This window comes from Nestor notabilis, unplaced genomic scaffold (genome assembly GCF_000696875.1).
Source record: "Nestor notabilis isolate BGI_N333 unplaced genomic scaffold, ASM69687v1 scaffold2573, whole genome shotgun sequence".
NCBI lineage: Eukaryota > Metazoa > Chordata > Aves > Psittaciformes > Psittacidae > Nestor > Nestor notabilis.
Window position 1 is genome coordinate 122,855 of NW_009922219.1, and position 27,249 is coordinate 150,103.

The window sequence follows — 27,249 nt, forward strand, 5'->3', positions numbered from 1 at the left end:
CGCCTGAGTGCTGATCCTCTGGAGCCTCTGCAAAGCTCCTAATGAGAAGAACAGTTTGCCTCAATTACAATGAAGACCTTCTTTCACTGGGCTGAGTGACAGGTTGTCACATGATGATTATGCAGCACTTTGAAATTAAGAGCTGAACTAGATAACAGATGATGCAGAGCCTGGAATTTTCTATCACTTTGCTTAGTCATTCGGCCTATTTCATTCATGACTTCTCTAGGACAAAAGCCACTTCTTTGAAAATTCCTGTTCCTAAGCTAAAGTCTCCTAAAATGTTCATTCTAGGACTTTTGCAAACAACATGTAAAAAAAATAAATTCTAGAGGACAAAGCACTGTTTTTTCAATGCTAGCTATCTTGTTTACTTTAAAAGGATTTAATTTGGCAGAAATGGCATCTCTCTGTATCAATTTTTGCTGCACATGGCACACAAGTACTGACCCTACCTGGGAGTTGTGCACGCTCTCAATAAGGGGCTTTTAAAATAATACTAATAATTTTAAGTGGTGGCTTCGAGGGTGTTCTACTTCTCTGGGGAGTATGTATTTTTAAACTCATCTCTTTTCAAAGACTTATTTTTCTCTATTTTCCACTTTGATCAATCTCCTCTTTGCTATTGTAATATGATCTTTCATTCATTCTTGCAATCAGTTATGTATGGTTACTTTAAAATAAGTACAGCTTACCCTCAGATTTTGGCTCTCCTAGCTGTTGTTAGTTTACAACCATGTAGTCACCTAACAAAGCCTGCAAAATGTTACTTTCTGTGGATGTTCTAGATTATTCCATCCTCAGAAAGTTTCCTCACAAGGGGAAAATTGTCCAAAACAGAAACAGGCAGCCCCATGTGGCTTTGCATCAAACAGGGAATATTACTGACCCCAAGGTAAGGTTATAATGTCCTGAGACCAGTCTACCATAATTGTCTTAACACAGTTAAGAAAATTCTTGACCACTCTAGCTTATGCTGAAGAAAACAGATGATATACACAAAATTTTGCAAAGTTTCTGAGACAGTAATGACCCATTTTATTTTAAAAACAGCTTATAATTTAAGAGGCAATGAGAGAGACTTTGAATAGTCAGTTATTATGTTCCTGTAATGCTTGACTGGAAAATGTGGATTTTTCTTAGCTCTATAGTTCTTCCTAAAAGGGGGCTTAATATTATGTAAGCCTCAGTTTCTAATATATTTCATATATTCCAAGGAAAGATTCTTGCAGGTAGACCATCAAAAGACGGAACAAACTAGCTTCTACTTCGGCAAAGGTGCTTTTAAGAGCAGAAGAGGGATTTGACTGTGGTAGGGCTGCATGGTGTTACTAATTTCCTTGAAAGGGTTGCTCCACTCCAAAAGATAGCCAGACCTCTTTTCTAACACCAAGACTGATGGTTCATTCTGAAATCTCAAAATTAAGTGAGATCTTTCATTACAATTAAAAAAAATAAAAATAAAAAATAAAAAGGAGAAGGGGTGGGGACTTGCTCCTTAGGTGAGTAGATATGATACAGGTAAGTGCATCTAGGCATCAGAACCCACTAGAAACTCCAGCCAGTGAAATGTACTGTGGTGCCGAAAAAGCCTCAAAGCCCAAAAGAATTGCATAAGGCTCAATGTCACAGCTTACAGCAGGCATATGAAGAAAAGGTGGCACCATTTTTGATCTGTTCCTTTTTCCAGAAGACAACTCCTGTTGAGTCAAACAGATATCTGCTTTTCCTTGTTCATAAGTGGCTGGATGTCTCAGGAAAGCAGTTGTGCTCTCTGTGTGTTGGATAACTCCACGGAGGCAAAATATTTGCTGGTTACATCCTTCAGGTGTGCAATTGTGTACCTTATACTTCAGAGGCCCAATGGAGCACAAAGCATATGCATTTTTGAGGTCTTCATTACTGATAACATGCAGGTTACTTAAAACAGAGAGATAATCCTACAGTTTAGTACATTATTTAGACCTTGCTTTAGGAACAACCTAGCACGGGAAAGGAATTCAGGACCTGATAGACTGACAGCATAGATAAATAACCTCTACTTCCATAAGACTGTGGAAGGTTTTTAAGAGTCATCAAAACTGCACATATTTTCAAGGCCCTTTGTGCTGCCAGAATGCCTGAAAATGACATCGCTTGCTATTCAGGTACTCTCCTACTGCTTGCAAAGGAGACTCTGCTTAATACCAGTTACTGAAAATAATCTCTTTTGGACTGGCACCGTGTGTGAACAGCCCAAAACTAGTCCGTGCATTTTAATGATAAAATGTTCTATTTCTCCTTAGTGGGTCTTAATAATTATAGTAGGTTGCAGGGCTTTATAAGAAAGGCCAGCTGTGCCGGTATTAGGGGCAGGGTTCCTGCTGCTCATGAAGTACTCTCAAAGACCAAGTGAAAATCTGAGAAAGAACATTTTTACATAATCAATATATAAATATTGCCTCCATTCTTCAGCTCCAGTTTGTAACTGAATTATGTTAATCTTAACATAATTATGTTATCGTAACATCTCCCTAATTAGGTCTCTACACACCCATGCTGGTAGACCTTTCTCTGTGATAGATGAGGGTGGAATTCACCGCTCCATGTTTAGTTTCTGGAGGGGTCAGCATGATAGCTCTTGCCTGAGACTGAAGAAGGAAAGGCTTTGCGGTGACACTATTTCTGAGCTTCATGGCCCTAATATGCATGTTAGGGCTTATGATGACACTAACTGAGGAGCAGACGCACCAGCTCATGAAGGCTGGAGACGAGTGAGGGAGGAATGTGAAGGCTACCTTTCAGCTTGCAAGTGACAGTGCCTATAAAAGGAACAGATTTGTAGATGAAAGGGGCATTAGTAGCCATGAATCATTATCACCTTGATGAAACCTTCCACTCAGAAATCTCTAAATCTCTACAAGGTGAAAGGGGCATACTGGTGATAGACTGGATTTGCTTGTACTGTTCTTATTCCCTTTGCCTAAGCATCTGCTGTTAGAAATAGACCTCTGTTCTGCTATCCCATCTTTAGGCTAACCATTTTTACATTCCTATGCTATGTTTGTTCCTCAGCAGTTTCAGGACAGCTGAAGTTCCCAAAATGGTTTAGCTGCTTGTACTTTCTTCAGGAATGAATTACCAGGATGTGTTTAGGCTGTGAAGGCAGCAATAGGCTGTATGGTATAACGTGAGCCTGTGAAACTGGTTGTTACATTAAAATGCACCCAGAAGAGATATCTGGTATCTTGTAAAAACTGTCTTGATGTCCCATGTCATAACGAAGTAAGTCTTTGTTGCCCTGAAGTTATCTGCTAGGTCATGCCTCTCATACCCACAGCTTTTCTACTTGTCTCTCAGTAAACTGCCAACTTGAGAACTGGGCAGTAGTTTTGCAATAGTCAGTTTATTCAGCAAATATTTTCTTTCTCTCCTCTCTATGAATTGCCTGCTAACAACTCCTGATATTGTTAAATGTAGATGGTAACTAAAGGATTTGTCATCCACAAGTAGTCAGATTTTTTTCAAACAGGACAAGTGTTTGAAGATATGTGATAGTGGTCTTTGATAGCTATGTTTATATGTGCACTCGTAGAGTAAGAGGAAGAAGGTAGAACTAAAATACAATTATTCTTACTGTTATTTTCACTTAATAGGAAATGGGCTGAATTGTTCGGTCCATTTAGATCTCAGACGTCTTTCTAGATTCTCATTTGCAGCATACAATTGTGCAGAAATATGTCAGCTTAGTTAGACACTGTAGCTTTGTGCTGTTTTCAGACTGCCTCCTGTGGATTTCTGTCCCAAGTATTATGACACTTTGAAAGGATAGCTTTCTCCCCAGTAGGAGAGAATACACTTCAGTGCCCTGTCTCTTTACATTATCAGTGAAGAGAAGTGCTTCCAGGGGGTAATTCTGAAGGCTCATTGTGCAGTACTGTCCCTCTGCTGATCATGTAAGGATCTGCACAGGGGCCATGCAGAGCCAGGTAATTGGTAATATTAGTCAAAGGAATATGTGACATGCTATGCTGGAGGCTTCTGCATGGACATTGGGTCCTTTCAAGCCTCAGGACATTGAGGCATCCTCTGGGCATAGATGGGAAATGAAGGAAGAAGTTGTGTGCTTTTGCACAGCAGTCCAGTGGTTTGGGTGCTTATCCATGTGGGAGATGTGGATTGTTAGTTTTTCTCAGCTGTTGTCCCATCTGAACTCACTGCTTAAGAGATGCCTCTCTCTCTTGATGATAAGAGCACAGTGTTAGTGGGTTTCACTGTCCCCATGCCCACAGTTCATTCTGGGCAGTGACCAGATTAGAAATGCAAGGATTGAGGCCTAGCAGGACCCCATCCCCATAGCCTGGTGTTTGGACTATTTTGGCTGCCGGGTTGATTTTTAAGGTATGGCTTTGCACCTAGGGCTATCAATCCATTTTGTCTGTTGTTGTCAGTGGAAAAGACAAACATAGCATGAGAGAGGTAAAGAATAAGAGCTGAATGTAGGATTCTCCACTTCCCCACATTAAACCAGCCATGGTTTAATGTAGAGAGGAATGGACACCATATGTCTTCAAATATCTTAGTCTGTGATAAATTAGTAATATTAAGTTTTAGAAATCTCCACTACTGCTGCTTCTGGAAGATAAGAAAAGAGTTTCTACTAACATAATTAAACATATGTCATGCCTTACAGTGTATTGCAATACAAAGGAAAACTATTTTTAAATTGCCTTTCAAAAACAATTCCAGTATTGTTATTACCATACCCTTGACATGACCATGCACAGAGACAGCTATGGCATAGGTTCTTCATGCTAAACAGAATGATTTGGATTTTGAATTTTTTTTTTTTATAATGTTCATTTGACTTTCTTATGGAAAATTAAGTATCACTATGTATTTCTTCCAATAACTTTCAAAACTAACTAGGCATTTTTATGCTATTACTCTCAGCTTTTGATCCTAAGACACTACCATGCAGGCACATTATTTTATCCAAAATCAATGAGAAAACCATTAAGATAAATGATGTTTTCTGCATAGTGGAATATTTGATTAGCTATGCTGAATATTTGAGAGAGTATACACTTTTTTTTAAGGTAATTGGTAAACTAATTAAGAGTATCAAGAGTTATATCCAAGTCCTTACATTTTTATAGACGTGTATGGCAATCTACCAGGCCAGAGGTTTTTCAAAGGTCTGCAAATATTTATGCAGGGTACCCAATATTTTCAGTCTTAGAAGCACGTTGTGTATTATTGCTGTTATGATGAAGTTCTTTGACTTAAATCAGAAGTCTCTAAAGGTCTTCCTTTCAATGTGTATCATTACCTATAATTTATAATAATTTCAAAACTGTGGATGCACTCTGTAGATACATGGGGAAGAATGCGGTGACCTACACAGGTAAAAGTAAATACCTCAAATTAGGGAAAACTGGGGCCTTTAAGACACTCCCGGTTTGTCAATACAGGTACATATGTGCCAGCAATGCCATGCCGTACAGAAACTACTGCATATGTGGCAGACAGCTGCTTTTACCCAGGTATGTTGCAATATCTTAAATATACAAATATGTCAACAAGTTCTCAGAGAGAATTAAACACATGACTTTTCCTGTCCTTTTCCCCACTGCCATTTTCAGAAGGAACTCAAGACTGGAAAGAAGAATCAAAATGAAAGAATAAAGGAACCTGTCTCATACACACACCCATTGTAGAAATCTGAATGTTGAAGCTGTAAGGTAGAGGAAGCTTAGTGGTAAGGAGCAAGGAAAGCTTCTGGGTAATAGCTGATCTTGTTTCAGAGATGAGTCAAGTGCTGGGCTGGTGGGCCAAAATGTGGCAGGTTGGAGAAGGAGCAGCTCAAGGCAGGACAGAGGATACGTTTCTGCATCATGTGCTGAGAAGATACTTGTGAAAGAAGACATGAAGCCTTTGCCTTGACTTAAGTGAGGCTTTTGATGGGGAACCGTGCAGGTCCAAGGGAACTGCCCTCTTGTATGAGTGCATCTGCAGCTGGTGTGTGGTAGCTCAGCTGGGAGTGAGTGAGAAGCACTCATGCCAGGGAGCAAGGACCGCAGGAGAAAGGTGAGCATAACTCACCAGTGTTACTCCCAAAAGACCTTTTGACATTTCCAAAGATTCTTGTTCTTTAATCGCTGTGGGGAGGGGAAAAATAGATCTTGAAAAATGCTGTTATTGCATCTTTTCTTATCTGTTCAAGAGGAAAACAAGACACTGAGAGACAGAGTTACCCTTCATGATCAAAACTCATTTCTATGTGGACTCAGCCTATACTTTTCGGAATTTTTAGTTGTACAAAGAGAGGACGAACCCTTTCACCTGGACAAGAGTTATAAGGAAGCTCTAAAATATCCTCATTTTTTTTCCTCTTTTTTATTTCCATTGAGGAGGGCGAGAAGTTCTTTGCTGTGAGGGTGGGGAGGCCCTGGAACAGGTTGTCCAAAATGGTGAATGCTCCATCCCTGGCAGCGTTCAAGGCCAGGCTAGACAGAGCCTTGGGTGACATGGTCTAGTGTAAGGCGTCCCTGCCCATGGCAGGGAGGTTGGAACTAGATGATCTTAAGGTCCTTTCCAACCCTAACCATTCTATGATTCTATATCTACACTAAAGTTAGTCAATGGGAAACAATGTTTTATGTTTGATATGAAGCTGACCAGGATGAAATCAAACAATCCTGCTGATATTAAATTTTGGGCCTTTGTAATTACAGACTCATAAAATTTAAATTGATTATGTTTTCAGTATGTGGCTACTGACCACATGTATTTTAAACATACCTAGTATTTCCTTCTCCTACAACTGTATTTCTTTATTCTTCTGTTTCTTCTCCTACAACTATATTTCTTTATTCTTCTGTTACATGATATTTTGTCATATCATCAATACTTTCCCGGTGTGAAACTCTGTATATGACAGTTCTAAGAGCAGCAATGAGAAATCAAATAATTTTAATATAGGAATTTATATCTAATATAATCACTGCAATAAGGTTGATGCACAAAGTAACACTGGCGTCCAGTTTATGCTGCAGGAGAGAAAATTGCTTAGGCAGAAATATTATTACTATACTTCATTGGTTAGTGAGGAACAAAACAGATTACAATCAAGATTTCTTACAGAAAACAATCTGAGATTCTCTGACCAATGTAACAAAACCAGCTCTAAAAGACTTGCTATGAAACATGTCAGCTTTCCACCTAATGATTCATAATTAGCTACCTCTGAGCCACTGCTTTCAGACCAACTTTATCTTGCTAGGAAGACTTGTGTGTTTTGATACATGTATTTGCATACATTTTATGACTCAGAGAATAGCTTCTTTTTTTCTGGTGCAGTAACTGAACCAATATGTTTTTCATCCATTGAAGTGTGTTGTCCAATGTAATCATGGGATGGATGCCAAAAAAATCCACTATGGTGTACATTTTGTTTCCTTCCTGTCACAGAAATGAGAAATATCAAAATTGAGATTAGTTACAGCTATGGATTTCACATGAGAGCATAACCCTAACTAACATGTATAGGTAATGCTTTAAGCATTGCTCATTTGAAACTGTGCTTTTGTTGTAAATGACCTGTCTAGCAGTCACAGTGAGAAGCCAATAGAAAATTTACCCACAAGGGTGACCCTTTGTCCCACGCTGACCTGAGTTTGCCTTTAGTGAAAAGGCTACCATGTGCAGCTGCCTTCTGTTTGCTTTAAAGAAGAGGCTCTAGTGAAAAGGAGCAACTTTTCTGTAGAAACTGCAGGCAGTACTTAATGTAGCAAAACAAACCTGTTCATATGAGAATTTATATTTGCTCTTGCTAAGTACTGCCCTGTTAGAGGTAGATGGCCCTGGGATAGGAGCATCTGCCTGAATAGCTTACTAGTTAGTTGCTACTCCTATTTAATGTTCATGCAGCCATTGTGAAAGTGCATGTTTGCTGCCAAAATGATTTATTTTTTATTTTCTTTTAAATAAAAAATCAACTCACTGTGTTGATAGAAGTTGTTGGTGCTGCCTTTTCCAGAAGGTCATTTTAAGCTGTAAATTTTTCTCTACAGAAACTTCTAGCACTGTAGACAAAACATTCGTTTTCACTTGCTGAGTTAATTGAAAATGAGGGAGGGCAAAGGGAAATGAGGGCTGTGCTTTCAGAAAGCAACTGAGTCAAGTGTTTCTATTCTGACCAACAAGCAGAACCTAAGTGGTAAAACTCTTCAAGAAGTCCTGGCTGCTGCAGTGAATCACAAAGATCAGTTCTGTTCTTATACATCCATTCAAAAATGTGGAGTAAACAGGAGCCCTTTATTGTGTATTGAGAAATAACAGCACTTGTTCCATCAGCTTAATTTTATATTCTTTATTTGGGTGCCAAATAGTGAAACTGCATTTTTATGTGCACCCAAGTGCTCATGCTCAAGTTCAGACCACAGTGTGAGGTTATCTATCTATAAATATGATTTGCACATTGCAACACGTATAAAAATGTGCAGGATTTCAAAAATCTGGCTCCATGTGTTTACTGTGCAAGAAAATAGGCTTCGGCTTCTAAAGTTCATGTCTAAAAACCTGATTGTGATAACTGCCTAAACACCAGATGCATGTAACAGGGTCTCATCCAGCAAGAACCTGAGTGTGTTCTTAATTTTAAGCAGACGCAGTCTCTTTCACTATAGTGGGAATTACCCTGTTTAACACTAGTTCCACATTAACTACCTTGCTACATAATTTGTTTCTCTGATAAATGCAATCATTTTAATATTTAGAGGTATGTTAAAATTCTGGTTTAGAACAAGCCATTTCATTCAGCCTCTGAAAGTGAAATGCCTTTTTGAAATCTTGTTTTCCTTTACTGATTAGTAGACACCCTTCAAAGCAAATAAAGGGGGAAATATGCCGTTTTATGCATCAATGAGTAAATAAGAGTGAATGCTATGAGCTAATTTAAAATTACTTCAGTTGAACTAAAACGTCCCAGTAAGTTGAGAAAACCTGACTGATCTTTTAATAAAATCACATAAAAATTAATAAACCTAATATTCACTTCACTTTTATTTGATTTTATTTATTTCTCATGTTTCTATGGAAAGATGTTCTTTCCCTCCCAACCTCGCAGTCAATATTGCTTTGGGTTTACTCAGTGGGACATGTCACTGATAGAACATAAATCAGCAGCTGCTAAAGCAAGAAGGAAATGCTAAAGCCAGGCTAGTAATCCATCAGTAGCAACAGTGACACCAGATACTATCTTGGTTTGTGGTATCAGAGATGTGTAGTAAGATAAAGAAAATGTACTTGGGATATGGGAGAGAACACTGTGGGGTTTTTTCCAAAGAGCTGCTAGGCTAAAACCTCTGTCCACCAATGAATCAGCAATCATTAGTTTGGCTAGTCCATGACCCATCACATAGGGGTTGTTTCAGCCAAAAAAATGCAGCACTCTCTCCTGCAAAGTGGGTGCTGAGGGAGATGGAGAAGGGTAGAAGCAAGTGTGCCCTGATTCAAGTCTGTTTATTGACACAATGAAGATCACCGGAAGAGTATTTCTGCAACCACTTATTTAAAAGCTATGTTGTTGGCAGATACATTTCTTTTTCCCCTTCTCTCAGTGCAGGCAGGTCTGTGATTAGCTATATATTATATCACAAATAATTGGTAGAAGATTATGCCTACAACTTCAAGTGAAGTCAGACTGGAGGATGTTGTAGATCTTGTACTTGTGCAGTGAGGCCAGATACTAAGGCTACTGTGAATCAGAGGAGTATGTAAGGCTGTTGTGTATGGACTGCTGGAAATTCCCCGTACTGCAAATGGGCCAAATACAGGAGTGGAGATTTGAATGCAGCAAAACTTGTCTTGGCTTCATAGGCTGAACAGCAGACAGGCTTAGGCTGGACATTTTATGATCACTTTCTCAACAGTACTTTTTATTAATTAAAAAGTAGCTTTGAAATTGAACATGTACATTCTCCAACAGCTTCATTTAATTAACAGGCCTGTGGTTAGATAGTCCATCAGATACCAGTGCTTCAGGACCTTCATTGCTGGCTGACCGTCACTTCCTTTCTCCCTAGCCCAGTTCAGCTTTGTTGGAGATGCTGCAGGGATCCTGCTACCTTCATATGTTCTGAGGAGCAATGATTTGGGTGTAAACTAGGATGGAGGGTTTGGGGGAGAGAGGGTATTTTATATTTGTGCTATTGTCATTATTTTGCTCAAACTAGGGTTGAAATGGTGTATTTAAGTTGGATTTAGGGATGCAAATATGTAATGGTTTATGTTACAAGTGGTAGCTGAGTATTTAACAAGAAACTGAATAATAGCACTTGCAAAGTTGCTTAACTGAGTTGCTGTCCATTGCTTACTTCTCTACCTCCATCCTATTGTTTATATGTCTTTTCTAGCAGCTGCACTATTTTTCCATGGTCCCTAGAACTCTCTTCTGGGGCTAATCCTAGTCTTCCACCTCTGAGGCCATCTGCATATTTCCTTAGGCTGCTGTTATATGCATAATCAGCTGTCTTACTTAAGAAATTCTTTTTGTTCTACACCATTAAGTGCTGACTCCTGCTGCTATTATGACAGATCACTTTTCAGGAATCTACAAGGGGAGCTGTCTCTGATGTTAACAGTGGGGTTTTGCTGTGGAACAAAAGAATACGCTGGGGCAAGCATGAGACGGTTTGAATTTATAATATTTTAACGTTGGGAAATAAAAAAGGCTGAAGCTGGTGTTTGTATATCCGTTTCGAGATCTCTATTTCCAAAAAATGAAGAAGAATCTCTAAAATAGTGTTAAGCGATTTTGTGTCCAGGAATGTAATTCATGGCTCTCATCAAGGCAGTGGTGAGATAATCATTTGGTGAGGGGAGGGGGAAAATATAGGAGGGAATTCAAAATAAGACCAGCTTGTTACAGGAAGACTGTAGAAGAAAGAAAGAAGGATGCTTCCATCAAAAGCATGAGTGAGAGCCTCTAGTGAGGCACAGTAATGGACTAAATGACCTGAAGGTTTCTTCTTCCACCATGGCTTTTTGGTTGTGAAGAGCACATCTCGAGCAGATGCCTTTGTGAAAGGTTTTGTTGCCACTCCTTAAAAACCAGCCATATGCCCAGTAGCTCCCTCTTTTTCTCTGGCTGTATCCCAGCACTCTGTAGCCAGAAGAATAAGGCTGTTTGCCCAGTACCTTTTCCTGTCTACTCTTGATACGCAGCTATCTTTCTCTGCATGGAAAGGGTACGTTTTCACAACTTTCTGCTTTCTTTGCTCATATTGAAAGAACACTGAAATTGGCAAATCTTGTGCCTATTTACATGTGCAAATAGGTTTAAAATAGTGACTCACTAGCTGACAGTTTTGTTCTGCAGTGCTTTTAAACAGCAACCATTGCATACAAGTGTGACCCCCTTCAAAAATGACTGCAGTACTGGTGTGCTTCCTAGACCATAGCATGCCATCAGGTTGGCATGTGAGAACTTATGGTGTCCTGTGGCTGAAATATGCTATCCATGCTCTTTTTGTCAAAACAGTTGTTTTCTGTCTCGAGACTTAATTCATCCTTTGTGTGTTTTATTTTAGCCTGGTTGTTCGTGTAGTGCTGTGTCGTTTGTAACAACAGGTCTTGTCTGTTTTCACATTTTGGAGTTAGTTTTGTAGATGGTATGGTGAGGTGATGCTCATGGCTTGGTGGCACGTGTTCCTCTGAATGAGGGACTTGCCATTGGTGACTGATCATTACTGATAGCAGAGAATGTTGTTGTTTCATTCTATTTAGCTTTGAGTCAGTCCATGTTGTATCTAAAGCTGCTTGGTTTGAAGAAAAATTGCTTCTGCCGGGGGTGGGGGGAATCAAGTAGCTCTATTCAATGTGTATGTTCCCTCACCTCAAAGCCTTTTGGCTGGATTTTCTACTGCCCTGTCACAAACCCCATCAATCTCTTCAATTTCTTCAGAAGGAAGAGAGGATTTGCAGGTTAACCAGCTGGAAACGCAAATATGGATAAAACCAGATATACAGAAGACAGATGTGGACTTTTCAGAAATTCTTAATGCAATACAAGAAAGTAAGTTATTCCTTGGATGCAAAATTCGGTTTGTGGTAGAAGAATCAATTGAGATGCATTGAGATTATAACCAAAGGAACATACAGAGTGATGAATTGAATGATAAGTATGTATTGCTATAATCTCTGAGAAAGTTCAATGGCCAGTAAGAAATCTTCTACTATCTGAGAAGTTATGGTAAGGTTTGAATTATTATGTGCCTAAGGATTCCAGCAGTATTTATTTGCAATGCAGAAGCAGTCAGATATACTAAGATTCCTGTTACTTTAATCCATTTTTTACACTCTTGAATGTCTGTGTGAACTCATAATGCTATGCAAATGCTGCAGCCTGGGATCTAAGACTGGATTTGAAGTTCCAGATGTTTGGATATATTCACATTTTTGCAGCTGGCAATTATCGGGAGTGGAAGTGTCACAACAACTGACTGTCTGCATGTCAGTCAGATACAAGTGGTTTTATGCAGTATCTGTGACTGCTGTGGACTAAGAATTGATCTGTCCACCCTTCTTAAATCCAACTGCAGAATAAACTGAAGACTTGTGCTAGAAGAATTACTACTGTTAACATCAGTGGAAGACATCCCTCCTTCTCAAAACTGATGCAATTCTGGAATCCAAAAGAATCTGTAATTTCAGAGGAAATTTTCCATAATAGATTGAAAACTCTTATGCAGGCAAGAATCAAAATGTGTGGCATGGCTTTCTGGTTTCCTTCTTTTCCAGTTTTATTTTAATCCGGGTGCTTTGTGTAGCAATTTTCTAAAGTCAGAAACAGCAGTTTATATTCTTGAATGACAAAAGATGTGTAAGAACATATAAAACCCTGCACTCCACCCTGTTTTTGTCATATGAATAAGGAACAATACAGTGGTAGCATCAAGTTGTTTGGTGGTAGTATTAGTTTGGAGGTGGAAGGAAAACTCTCAGGTTAGCATCATGATGACAGAGATAATTGAATCACCTTGTTATTTAAACTGTAGGTTTAGGGTCAACCTTGTGTTTTGTAACTTTAAAAGCTTTTCCTATCAGGAAATCTTAATATGAGATTTTGCCTTCTCCTCTATTCTCTGCACCCACACAGCCCAGATACAGGCTTGGGTGCCACTGGGATGTGGACTACAGAGGCTGAAAAGGCACTATAGTTTTTCAGAGGCTGAATGGACAAGATAGGTAAACAAGGACAAGAAAATTCAAGTTGGGAAGAGACCATTTTGGCATACAGGAAACAGTTATCTTCTCTGTTCCAAGCATATGACTGAGGAGAATAAAAATAGATGATTTGTTTAAAACAATTAGATGTCAAGATTAGATTTATTACTGGTGTTTGTCCAAAATAGCTTCTTTTTTAAACATGACCATATCTCAGTTCTGTTGGTATTGCATCATATCTCAATGTCATACACTCTGTTTATATCCCTGTACTGAATAACCCCAAATTTTCATTCAACAGGGCATAGGTTTGCTTATTACTTCAAATGTTAAACTTCTATATAAAACCCCTAGTTTCTTTTTTAAAGGTAGGCTAATTTTCTGTGGCCATAAAGAAGGCATTCATCTGACTTGAACAAAGGGGTTTGCAGTGAAGGTATTGAGATCTGAAGTCATTGTCTAAGCTCCCTTTGCAATGAACAGAATGTAACTAGCATGTCTACAGCCCAGTTTGTCTCATTTTAAAGTAGGTGTCTAATCTAGAATAGATGACCTCAAAGTTGGAAGTGGCCATTTGCCTCTGTTGCCTGTAGACATAATTTAGGAAGATAAACTTAACTTGAATTGATACCACACCTTAGACACAAACATCCGTGCTGCGGATGTGTAAATGTGGGTGATTTCTACCCTAAGTAAAAACAAATATTTGCAAGTGATTAATGGATATAAACTGAATAGAAGTAGTCTCCCAGTTTTAGCAATTTTAATATAAATTCAAAACTAAATAGCATTAAATAAAGAGTCTTTTAAGAATTGATACTTTGATTTATAGATTATTGTGCAAGCCATTGTACAGTTTTTACAGCCTTGGAGACTGTTTTTAATTTATCCAGACCAGACACAGTTGCTATTGGGAAGTTCATCTCTGTGTACTTCAGCTACATTTTCTTCTGGAAAGACAAAAGGGTTGCTATGACTGTACAACCTAGGCTTGTTACGGGTCTAGGGGAGTGTCTTGTCACCTGCACTCTGTTATGAATATTGAATACTTAGGATAAACATGCCTAAATACTCTTTCTAGGGTGGTTGCTCTGAATAGTCATTTTATTCCCAGTTTTTGTTAGCATTGAATGAAAATTCAAAAAAAGGTAATGATACTTTTAAAAACTACATTATTTTTTTTCTTGCTAACGTGTGTTTCCTGAGTATTTCCCTATTCAGGAGGTGCCTTGCACAATTTTAGCTAGTTGACATATAGAATCATAGAATGGTTTGGGTTGCAAAGGACCTTAAGATCATCTCGTTCCAACCCCCATGCCATGGGTAGGGACACCTCACCCTAGACCATGTTGCCCAAGGCTCTGTCCAACCTGGCCTTGAACACTGGCAGGAATAGGACATTTACCACTTCTTTGGGCAACCTCTTCCAGTGCCTCACCCCTTTGGATGCAGCCCTTTATACAGTTGGCTTTCTGGGCTGCAAGCACACACTACTGATGCATGTTCAGTTTCTCACTGACCTGATGTTGCCTACTCACAGCCTGTACTCATGTCACTACCCCAGCCAGGAGCAGAGCAGCACTGGGGGCAGCACTGGCCCTGGTCATCAGGTATCTCCCTGGTGCAGTGGGGCCGTGGCCAGACATAGCAGGGCTGTGGGGAGATGGAGACTGATCCTGCTGTGGGTATCAGTGCAGCAGTGTCTGGTCCTGGGGGCTGAAATGGTCCTGGGTTCTGGGCAGGGTGGGAGAAACCTGGTGGTCCAGGCAGGGACAGTCAGGGCTGGGGGTGCCCTTAGGGACATGGCAAAAGCTAGCAAAGGCTTTCACAGCTTTTTTTTCCCAGTTATTACACTGAGAAGATGGACTTCTTGTGGAAAAGCAGTAAATAACTTTATTAAAATTTTAAAAAAAGTGCTCAGATTTCAAACTTTTGTCATTAGTTTCTATAGTTTGCTTCAACATATGCAACTTGACATTGCAGTAAAGTTAAAATTCTAAGAAATTTGTGGCTTTCTAGAATATTTTTTCAAAATCCAATTTACATTGAGTCTCACTAGATTTAATAAAAAAAAATTTGATTCTCTCATTTTTGTTCTCATAATCTGGAAGCCAAAAATCAGTGAGCTTCATGAGACAGGGTTGTTGATTCACTGTGTAGTTACTGAATTTAGCATTTAACATGATGAAAAGTTCTGGGCTGTGTGGCATCTGTAGGGTAGCCTTCTTGGAGTAAAGATTTGTGAATTGTATCTGCCAGCCTTACTGAGTGCAGAAAAACGTTTGTATCAAAAAGTCCAAATGGGTGCTACTGTAAAAGCATAACATGTACAACAAGACACAGAAAGCTTACTGTTTTTTCATACTCAAAGTATTCTGCTTTGCAAGTCTCTGTTAAATATATTTTCTACGCAGTATTTTTATTAAGGAGATTCTCCAATGTTGGTGCTTTTAAACCCAAACATTTTCCACCACTATTAATATGTAAACGTTCCAGTAAGAATTTTTAAGGAAATTCACTTTTCAATGTCACTGATAATCCTAAAAGCTTCCAAAGAGCAGTTTCTGAAATATTTATCTTCAGCTTGCATTATCCAAAGCTAGGGTATACTTGATGACATGGTGTGACAATTGGTAATAGAATAACCTTTAACAAACAGAAACGTGATCTCTGAGCCACACAAAACCGTAGTCAGGTCCCATTTTTAAATTAAAGCCTAAAGGCACGTCAGTTTTTGAGTGTCCATCTTGAGAACGGTAAAGGATTTATCTTTGAGCCCTACCTAAATCAGCCTCTTGGTCCCAAGTGGATTGTGGAACCACTGAAATTATGTAGGGACTCTCACCCAGAATTTCCCAGCGTTCAGTTTTCAGAATATGTGGTTTTACTATATTTGGGATGAAAATATCTGTATATCCACATTTGTTTCAAATCCTCAAGGGATTCTGAATTATTAAGTCTTTTGAAGTTTTTCCACAAAAAAGAACATAAAGGGGAGAAAAGAGATGGAATATTTAAGCTGATCTAAACCCAGGGAAAATTCTTAATATCTCCTGTGGCAATGTGCGTGATGCTCTCTATTCCTGTTAAATTTCACTGCTTAAAAAAACATGTCTATATACTAGCAGCAGTCTGTCTCTAGAATATATATGATAAAATTACTACATATCATTCTGTTAAGGTCATTTGTGGATATATGCATGTCATGATCTGAAGCGACAGAAAAGCTGGAGCCCTGATTATTCCTTTAGCAACATTTGGCTGTGTAGGTATTCATGTCTATTGGAGTGGAGTGGCTGAGCTAGCTACAGGCTGCAGAAGAGTTGGCTAGGAAGTACCATCAACCTTATTAAAGTAAAGGAAACAGGATTTGTTTTTTCAATTATTTATTTATATTTGCAGAGCAGTATTTTATGATTTATTTTTTTTTACGTACCCAATGAGACTTGAGGTAGAAAAATGGTCTCAGCAAATGTTAGGTCTCCACGTTTAGTGTCAGTGACTGCAATACTAAGAGTGTATTGTCAAAAACGCACGCAGCAAGGCAATTGTGTAAAAAACACCGTGTAAAGAGCTCAACTTTCTCACCAGCAGCACACCTTTACTGCAACTGGAGAAAGGTGACAGACACTTTTAACGCTGATGAGGTAGCTCAGCATATTTCTTTACTAGTTACCCTACTTGCTGCAGCTAGCAACCAGCATGCCAGTTGCCTTTGTACTTGTGATAGAAGCAGTTTTCTGCTACAGGAAATCTGGACAGGTCCTGTAGCTAATTTCATTAATGCTGTGATTCACTGCTTCCACAGCTTCTAGAAACTGCTGAGATGGGTTGGATTTTAACGTGACCTTGAGATAAGATTTTTTGCTTCTCACAAGTCTTCAGAATAATTTGGTAATTCTCTGCTTGAAACCCCCAGACGCGTTCACTCTCTTACACACTAAGTTGTGTACTGCAAAACACTCACTTCAGCATATTTTGCAACCTAAAGCATTACTGGCACTTCAGAAAGCAGCAATTCTAATATCTCAAAGTCTTCGTCTTTATTACCAAGGCAGCCTTAACGGCAGGTAAAAGTTAGTTCAAATTCCCTTGGGCATAGCATGCAGGCAAAACTTCCATTTTTACATCTTCCATTGCCTCTGCAACAGACATATATCATGCATAATCTTCAGAAACCTTCACTATTTAATTATTTTTGTATTTTCCACAGTTGTTTTCAGACTATATTGAGGTGTTGATCATATATAGGATCATGTGTTGCTCTCATGGAGGCATTCTGCTGGGTTTCAGTTCAGTGAAGTTTCAGGTCATGCAGAATGTTTTCTGTTTCAGTAGTTCTTTCTGTTGCGTATTCAAGATGAATTCTTCTCATGTGAACTTGTATGCAAAAGCTGATCACAATCAACATCCAAGTTATTATTACTATCCAGGATTATTACTATCCAGGATAGAATGGAATGCTTCTAGTCTTGCTCTTTGAAACAATAGGGATGGTGAAGGGCAGGCAATTAGACTGTGCTGCCTTGCAGCAGTTCCCCTGTCTTTTATGAGGATCTCTAGTATGAGATTTTGTGGGTTAAAATGGGTCAGAGTGGAAAATAATTCTTTAATATTATTGCTGCATGTGCTAAAAATTGGAGTCTGTTTTTTGCCTTCTAAGTTTCCTAAAACCTCTGCAGTTTGTCCTAAGACAGATTGGGTACAGCCACAGTGACACTGAGGAACTGTTGGCTCTCCCCATCACATACACGTTTTGGTTTGGATGCTCTTCTCCAGTCCTGTCAGTAAGTACACCCCTAGCTGGGAACAGGATGGTGTGAGTCTAAATCTATATTTAAAGTGAGAAACTCCATCCTAGATGTTTGTCCTTAATGATATTCCAGCACTTTTCACAAAAGTAAAATAAATGGACCGCTAGTAAAAACAGCCTTAAAGTGGCAAGAAAAAATTGATAACTGCAAACAAAGGAGGTTTTAGATCTCTGATCTGTTCACGGACTAGGATGTTGCACACAATATAAAAGAGAATGAAGTGGGTGAATCTATTACTCTCAATAACTCTATAAAAGCTGGTTGGGATCCTGCAGAACAGAGGGTGATATCTAAAACTGATGAACTATGATATGAAGTGTTAAGTAGGGATTAAATATTGTGCAATATTAATACTGAGGTACAAAGAATGGTAGCTAGGTTAATCAGTATGCAAACCCAGAGTTACTAAACACAAGGAGTAGTATATTATCCTGAAAACTGTTAATTTGGCAGAATTTATTATTGTTATGCTGTCTACATAAAAATAAAAATACTGTTAGAAGTATTAAAGCTCAGAATCTCTATTAAAAATTATTTTGCTTAGGTTAGCTCATTGGCCTAGCAGCTAGAGTGGATTAATTTGACATGAAGACTTTTCTGTTGTTTCTGAAATTTTTAGTGGCTTTCTAAGCAAAAGTATTGCAACCAGAAACACAATGTATGTCATTAAGCTTGTCCTTATTTTATGCATGAAAATGAAGAAGAAGAGTTCTTGAATATCTTGATAGGGTTTTCTTTTTTTATCTCTCTACAGCTGTAATAACGCATTTAATATACTGTAAAAGACGTACAAAAAGGGAGCAATCTCTTCCCCGTGTTTGTGATTGACAGGAAAAGAATAACATGTTTAAATTGCAGCATAGGTGCATATTTAGGACGAGTATTATGAAGAAAACTTTCTCCTGCTTCTGATAGTGAAAAATAGGCCACCTGTAGAGATTGTGGAGTCAGTAGCATCAGAGATCTTTTAAAAAGATTTCTTAAACTGAGCTATAGCCTCTGAAGAAGGGAAAGATGAAAAGGAGATCACAAGACACTCGTGATGGCTGGCAGCAGTTAATGACTGTTAATTTCTGGCAGCTATTCGGTCTCTCCACAGTAGAGGGATAGATTTTTATACCTTCAGTAGTTAGAAATGGAACTAAGCTGTGACCAGCAATTAGAGATTTTTGTCTATTCCTTGTTAATATAAATTCTTGTCCACAGGAATTACAACTGTCTGTCACTAAGTTAAGGAGGCTAAAAAAGGATCAGAAGGTTATTGCACAAAAGAAGTACGATTCCAAAAGCCAGTTGAGTTTGCTAAAACATGAGGCATAACATGTTAGACAAATTTCTGTCAAGAGTAATAGGTATTAGATCCTACTCTCGTCAGGAGAAGAGGCTCAGTCGCTGGCTTTTGGGGGTCCCTTCGAACAGTTACAACTCTATTGTTGTAGTTCTGGATTTTGTTAATTAAACATGACGTTGGAAAGATGAAGTCCATCCACAGCTGAAGCTTGGTCCTCAGCCAACACGTTTCTCTTCTCCTCACACACATCTCTTCATCACCCTCTCGCACCAGATGTGCAGGGGCATATGAGATGCTGTCGTGGTTTAAGCCCAGCCGGCAACTTGGAACCACGCAGCCGCTCGCTCACTCCCCCCCCCTCTTCCTTCCTCCCCCCACTCCCGGAGGGATGGGGAGGAGAATCGAAGGAATGTAACTCCCACGGGTTGAGATAACAGCACTCCAGTAACTAAGGTATAATACAAACCACTACTGCTACCAATAATAATGATAAGAGGAATAACAAGGGAAAAGGACACAACCGCTCACCCCCCACCGACCGATACCCAGCCTGCCCCAAGCAGCGATCTGGGCCTTCCGGGTAACTCCCCCCAGTTTCTATACTGGGCATGACGTGCTGTGGTATGGCATACCCCTTTGGCCAGTTTGGGTCAGGGGTCCTGCCTCTGCTTCCTCCTGGCTTCCCCTCCTCTCTGGCCGAACATGAGACTGAGAAAGTCCTTGGTCAGAGTAAACATTACTGAGCAACAACTAAAAACATCGGTGTTATCAGCATTGTTCCCAGACTGAAAGTCAAAAACACAGCACTGCACCAGCTACTAAGAAGGAGAAAAAATGACTGCTGTAGCTGAACCCAGGACAGATGCAAAGGTGGATCTCACTGCCTGCAGCCTGCATGCCCTGCGTCTCCCATCCAACAGCCACTCAGTCAGCAGATCAATGGCCCTTATGAGGGACCCTAGACTTGCACAGCAGTGCTGCCTACAGCTTCTCATTGCCTCCTTGCTCAGCAGAGCAAGGAATGTCATCCTAAGGCTAACGCTGCTCTAATCTTGAGTATGGTGCCAACCTTTAACTCATTTCTTTCATTATTTTTTTTTTTTTTAATTAGGGTAAAATTATTACATGACACGGCATTGCATGAAAGGTGGAGGAAATTCAACCCATTTGCTAAAGCAGGTATCTCCCTTCAGGGTACTGCTGTGCCAGAGCAGGGCCTGGCAGCCTGGATCTGTCCCACTGCCTGAACCAGGGGGAAGGCTTGGGCAGTAGGACACTAGACCACATCCCTGAATGCTACATCTACATGTCTTTTAAATACCTTCAGGGACAGTGACTCCACCACTTCCATGGGTAGCCTGTTCCAGTGCTTGATGATCCTTTTGGTGAAGAAATTGTTCCGAATATCCAATCTAAACTTCCCCTGGCTCAGCTTGAGACCATTTCTTGTCCTATCACTTGTTACTTGGGAGAAGAAACCAGCCCTACCTCACTACAACCTCCTTTCAGGTAGTTGTAGAGAGTGGCAAGGTCCCCTCTGAGCCTTCTCTTCTCCAGGCTAAACCCCAGTTCCCTCAGTCGTTCCTCATAAGACTTGTGCTCCAGACCCTTCACCAGCTTTGTTGCCCTTCTCTGGACACAGTCCAGTGCTTCCACCTCTTCTTCGTAGTGGTTTGTTGTAGTGCAGTCTTCATGCATGACTCAGGGCTGTGCGGTAGGTGGATCTGAATGTGTCAGATTTATATGCATCAAAACGTGCCAAACTGTGCAAAGACAAACTTCTGCCCAGCTTCATTTATTGAATGTGTTTCAAGTAACAGTATTTATTTGACATCTTCTGTCTCTGGCTGCCCCATAGGTTGATACAACTTCTAACTTGATATTTTGTGTCCTAGGTTAAAAATATGTTTCTTTATAATAGGAAATTTTCAGGGACTGTGCTAATCCAGAAGTATTAGCTTAAGCCTTTTAGCCCAAGAGAAGCTAGGAGATACTAATGTATCAAGAAGATTACTTATTTGTCATCAAAGAGGTGTTGTGATATCCTAGATCTTTAGGTGTCTCACTTGTGAAAAAAGCATTCTGCCAACGTGCATCAGATTTTAAACTTACATAGTGTATACTTATACCAGAACTAAAAAGTGTGATTGTTGGTAAATGTTACACTGGATGTCTTCATTTGGTTCAATGGTAATTCGAATATTTTTATTTGGTATTTTTATTTTTGTTTTTAGTAGCTAAGGATGTCAACATTTTTTTTGATGAGTTAGAAGGTGTGAACAGCCCTTCCAAAGATGATGACTCCCTGCTTCACCATGGTAACTTGACCAGTACCTCTGATGATGCCAGCAGGTTGGAAGTTGTGGGAGAGGTAAGAATTATTGATATAATAATTACTAATGTCCATTACAGGAAAGGAATAGTTGTAATTTGATTTAAAATTGTATTAAATTGAAGTTAATACTCACTTATTGCAAATCAGCATGTGTGGCCTTTCCCATAGGGACTGGTTTTCCATTCTAAGATTATAATGCTGAAATATAAAATATCTCAAGTTAAAAGGACATTATATTGATTTCATGCACCCCCAGTGAAAGGTCTGTGCATACTTTTGTTGTCTGCTTGTTTTTTGAAGCATCCAAGTCTAATGCTTCACTGCTTCTGAAAAGAAATGAAAAGCTTTTCCTGTATTAGTCATCTGGGAGGAAGGAGGATAGTTTAACATAAAACTCTTAAGAAGCATTGGGTGTCAGGTATGAGACACATTCCCTTCCAGTGAAGAACAAATGACCTGATGGTGCATAATGGTGATTCAGAGAACATACCAGAGAGGAATCATTCAGCACATAGTCCCTTTTAAATTATGTCTTAAAGCAAGCAGAGCATCATGGATCCATGGTGGAAATTTGGGCCTAAATTCCTTTTTGTGTCCTTCGTGCACAAAGGAACACGATACCCTTTAACTTTGCTTCCAGATGCTCTACAATCCATCAATATTAGGGCTATCTCTTCAGGGAGTGGAGAAATCAGGGACTTGTCTCCTTTTCCCCACATCAGGCATGCAGCTGTATCCAGACTACTTTCTGGGGTGCTCTGACCCTGCAATCTGTGCCAGGGGATTTTTTGGCAGAGGGCTGACTGGCACAGATCAGAACTGATGGGGACCATGCTAACAATGAAAAAGCATAGGAAACCATAAGATATTGCTGAAGCCCCTGCCCTGACCCTGCTTGTTTACTAGTGCAGACAAAGTTTAGATGATGTAATTACAGATTATGTGCTTTTCGGGAGCTAGAGAGTTTTGTGGTGCAAGTTCCTATGTGAAATACTGCTGACAATTTCACATAAGAACTGCTGAGGAGAGTCAGATTTTCCTTGTGCTAGAAATTCAGCCCATAGAGAACTGCACTCCTGGAATGTTTAGACAGATAATTAAAGCAGCAGAATTCAGGGCACCTAGAGATATGTTTGACCTTGCTCGCAATTTATCTTCATCTTAACTCATTGCTCCTCTCCAGCTTCCCATACAGTTCACAGAAGGCCCTCTTTGCCTGTTTGAGCTATAATAGGTTAATCTGACATGATATTCCTGTGTTACCTTTTGGGATCATGTACTGTATGGTCTTTAACAAAAGGGCACAGGTGAAAGGCACATGATCTTTACAAGTTTAAGAGGAAAATGATCAGAAACACAGAGAATTATATAGAGCAATATATGTGCTGTTAGTTTAGCAATACCACAAAAAAAAAACAATGCTGCAAAACCTTTTTTCCCTCTTTGATGTGTTCTTTGGGGTGTTTTTAAGGGAAAGGGAAAATGTTTGAGGAATATTTCCCTGGTTGAACAGATTCACTTTTTTTTCGTGCATAACCATAACTGAGGAAAATAGCAGTGTAGGCCATTCATATGTGTGGGGGGCGGAGGGGAGGGGGAGAAGAAAATTGAAATTTCTAATGGGAGCTGAAGGATGCTGTAGCCTACAAAAAAGCCCCAAACAACAAAGTAGCTCAAAGTACTTGGCCTCTGCTTAATTCCAGAGGGAAAAGATACACTGTTTAGAAGTTGTTTGGTTTGTGTGGATAATATGGGAGCACAACTGTACAGTGGTGGGGTGAACTCTGAAGCTTCAAGCTTCCTTTCAGTCTTCCAGTATAGTTTATTAGCTACAAGAGCCCATAGATTCCCCTGAATGTAATCAGGACAGGGGATCTGGCACCAGTGAAACTCTCTGAATGTGGTGTTGTTTTCTTGGTTTTGTTTTGAAAGTAACATTGCAGCAGAATAATTTAATGTGATTTCTGGATGAATTTGTTAAAATGAATTTACAATTAAAAAAATAAATTACAAGGACATACCTAAGTTTTCTTATCACTTTTGTTTAGCTGACAAGTTGAAATATTGTTTGCTTAAACTGTCAGTTGTTCATGCTCAACCAGAAAAACAATGAAGACTGGAACTTTATCAACAGTTCCTTAACAGATGCAGAACCAGATTGAGATTCAGCTTGTTCTTTGGCTAAAGATGTTTTTTTGTTGTTGTTCCATTCAAACAGTGACAGTTTGAGCAAATTGAAAATCACATTTTCTTTTGTGTGCATTGATTGAAATACTTTTAACCTATGCCAATATAACAATTAGGTATGCACTTAAGAATTTAAATCCAGGGGCATATTATCACTAAAATATTGTATTATTTTCACGGAAGTTTCATTTTCTAGTAAATGAAGTAGCAGCAGAAAGAAGGTTAAAATTAAAAGAAAAATTATTTAGGAGCTGTATTCTAGGTATGTATCCATTCTGCCTTTCTTTATATGGAGCAATAACTAAGTCTTCTTTATACAAACAAAGGAGAATGGTGGGGCTGGGACAAAATTTGACTTCTGCTTAAGCAAGTTTATATGGCACATACTTGACATTCCAGTAAATGTAGGTGGTTTTGAAATAAAAATTCTAAGAGTCAATCCTCCAGTCTTCACTTTAAGCATACAACTGTGTTGATATTTGGAGGCAGTGTTTTTAACATTTTGCACAATAAAGTTCGTTTTAACAGTGTCTTTTGTAAATTGCAACTTGCATTAAAGATTATGTCAGAAAAAAAAATTAATTTTGCAAAATAACAATTCTAACATTCCTTATTGCACTTATAATAGCTTGTGCAATTTCAGCTGTTTTCCTGTGTGTATTTACAAGAATACAAGCTAGCTACATATTTTTTTTCCACCAAATCCCTGTCCTCCTCAATGATCAGGATGGATACGGAAAGAGATTCTGTAAGATTTCAGAGAAAACTACAAATCTGTTACTTCCTAACTTTTGAGCACTTCATTTTTCAGCTTAGATAATTTCATCATTGGAGAAGTTCAATGTAATTAAATATCTTATGGTGTCAAGAAAAATATAACAACCAGTGAAGATACATGAAAAAATGAAGTTTCAGCTTCCTCAAAATTATAATCTAAATGGGAAAAAGGATATTAGGAACAAAAGAACACAGAGAGAAAATATACTTGTTCTTTGATTAGAGCTGTGCCTTAAAAAACTAGGTGGTTCTGGGTTCCTCTTTTTCTGTGTAAGTTCATAATTTGTTAACCCTCTCCACCAGCTGTGAAACATGCAGGGACTCCACTTCCAAGTAGCCACAAACAATAGGAAAAGACAATCTTTTTAGAATCCAAAGATCCTGTCTTCATTGAGCATCCCTACTGATAATAACCAGGTACTGAAATCGGGAATGAAGAATTTAATCTGTCATTACATTAGTGAACATTAGAGTCCCTGTTGAATTATTTTTTTGAAGGCCTGCGGGCAAAGTTTCACATTTCCTTTATTTTCCTAATTGCACTTTTCATGTAAATTCTTTATAGCTGTTAGGGTTATGAATCCTCTCGTTTTTGATAGGGAAACATTTGGGTAAGCCCTTTAGCCTAAAGCTCTCCTAGTGTGTATATGTGTCTGTGTGTATGAGTCATCAATGTTCAATGAGTCATCATTGAATATTGATGGCTCCCAGTTGTGAGTCTGAGAATATGAAAACTACTGCATTCCTTGGAAAAGAATTCCCAGTTATACAACTTCAAACACACTACTACAAATAAAGCTGCAAAGATGGCCAGAAATGCTAAGCTTCTTGCTAGGATGAAGTCTTCCCTATTCTTCTACTTCTTTCCAGCATCCTTTTTCAGTTGAAGGAATGGAGATCTGTCATACATGACTAGACCACTCTCCCACTAAAAACTGCAGTCAGACATGATTCTAGATATATATTTCCCATCAGTTTAGGAAAACTGAATTTTGAAGTCACAACACAGGGAATTGAGATGCAATGTCTGGAGGAGGGTCAGCAAAGATCAAGGTAGGAGAAGAGTCTCTGTCTAGAATAATGTAAGCCTGGAAGGCTGTGGACAGTGCAAAAGCCCTGCAGCTGGTATTTCCTGACACTGCAGGGCCAGCTCTTACTGTCTCTTTGTCATGAGCTCTTGTAAGTCCAGGCTCAGTCTATAAAGTTGCCTTATAGGCTATATCAGAAGACAACAGAAAGAGTTCCTTCTCAGAGCCCTTACCAGTCTAGTAGGGTTTATCAGTCTGGGTTTGACATACTGTGTTCCTAAAATGAAAAGGACCTCGAAGTACAGATAAGGGTGTCTAGGCTGCTTTTTTGAGCAAAAAATTACAATACTGTAGTTGGGAGTGCTTCACAAGTGCAAGAGAAAGTAGTTGTCTCAGGATGTCATATTTGTAGGGGAAGAAGTCCTACAAGTCAAATAATTCAGCTAAATCTCATAGGTGCTCTTTAATAGAATATTCTACATGCACTGATGAGCCACTGTAGGGCAACCCAAGTTTCTTGGGTTAGGAAGCATAAAGTTTCTTGGGTTATAGGAAGCATAAAGGGCAATCTATTTTTCCAGTGAAGTCACCGCTGCACGCAGAGAAAGGCGCATTCCTTGTTGTACTCTCTAGATGGGTCTGTGCGAACATTTTAGTTCAGATCAAGAGTGTGCATTTGAAGTGAATCTCTCAGTTACCCCTACCCATGCTTTGTTTGCATTCCAGAGCAGTGCTGGATTTTAAACCTGGATTTCTTCTGGATGCAAATAAATTGCGAGATGTAAGCCCTCAAGCCTAAATAGGGTGGACAGCAGATCCTCAGCACACGTTGTTTTGTTGTACAGATCCTTTCCTATTACATCACTTAATTTGCTGAAATACATGTAGTGACTCTGGGACCTACAAAACAGGAAGGATGGCTCATCAAGAGGCTTAGAAATGAGAAAGGGACCACCAAGCTGACCCACTGTCTCTAAATCTCTTATTGCACCCTTCTTCTATTCAAATAACCTTAAATACCTTTTTAGGGTTTTTTATGTCTTCTCAACATCGATTTTTTTAAGATAAACTGTGCTTCTAGCTATTTTCATATTTAATGCTCTGTGTAAAATACTTCTGATATCTTGATAATATTATTTGTCAGTATGATATGCAGTATAGATATAAATGGTTTGTTACTGTTATTTCCTTAGGGCTTAAATCTTTTTTCTGGCCTTCTTTTTCAGCTTAAAGAACTGTTCTACTATATCAAGTCTGCATTAAGCTGTGTCAGAAGTCAGGCACTGTAATAACAAAATCATAGAAAAATTGCCCTTTCTGCATTCAGTAAACTTGATGTACCATGGGGATGGGACATTTGGGATGCTTTCATTGGTTTTTCCATTTAATCAAAGTGCCTGCTGAGAATCGGGAAGATAGCTTACTCTAAACGCTTTGGATGAGAACATTGGTGGGGGGAGGTTCTGTAAGAATAATTCATCCTACTACTATGTTCACTTTTTGCAATTTAAACTCAGGAACAGTTCTGCTATGGAGAAAGTATTTTGAGAATTCCCTACTTTCCCAGATGTGAAAAGCAAAATATTCCTTTCCCACCCCACCCCCGCC

At 39.1% G+C, this 27,249-nt stretch overlaps 1 protein-coding gene across 1 annotated transcript in view; it reads left to right on the forward strand.

Annotated features, from left to right (window-relative positions):
* ANO4 (anoctamin 4) overlaps positions 1–27,249 on the forward strand; it is a 130,212-nt gene that overhangs the window by 9,392 nt on the left and 93,571 nt on the right. Inside the window, exons 3-4 of the mRNA XM_010011507.1 lie at positions 11,948–12,058; positions 21,549–21,685. Coding sequence (XP_010009809.1) covers positions 11,948–12,058; positions 21,549–21,685 — 248 coding nt within the window. The remainder of the gene's footprint in view (positions 1–11,947; positions 12,059–21,548; positions 21,686–27,249) is intronic.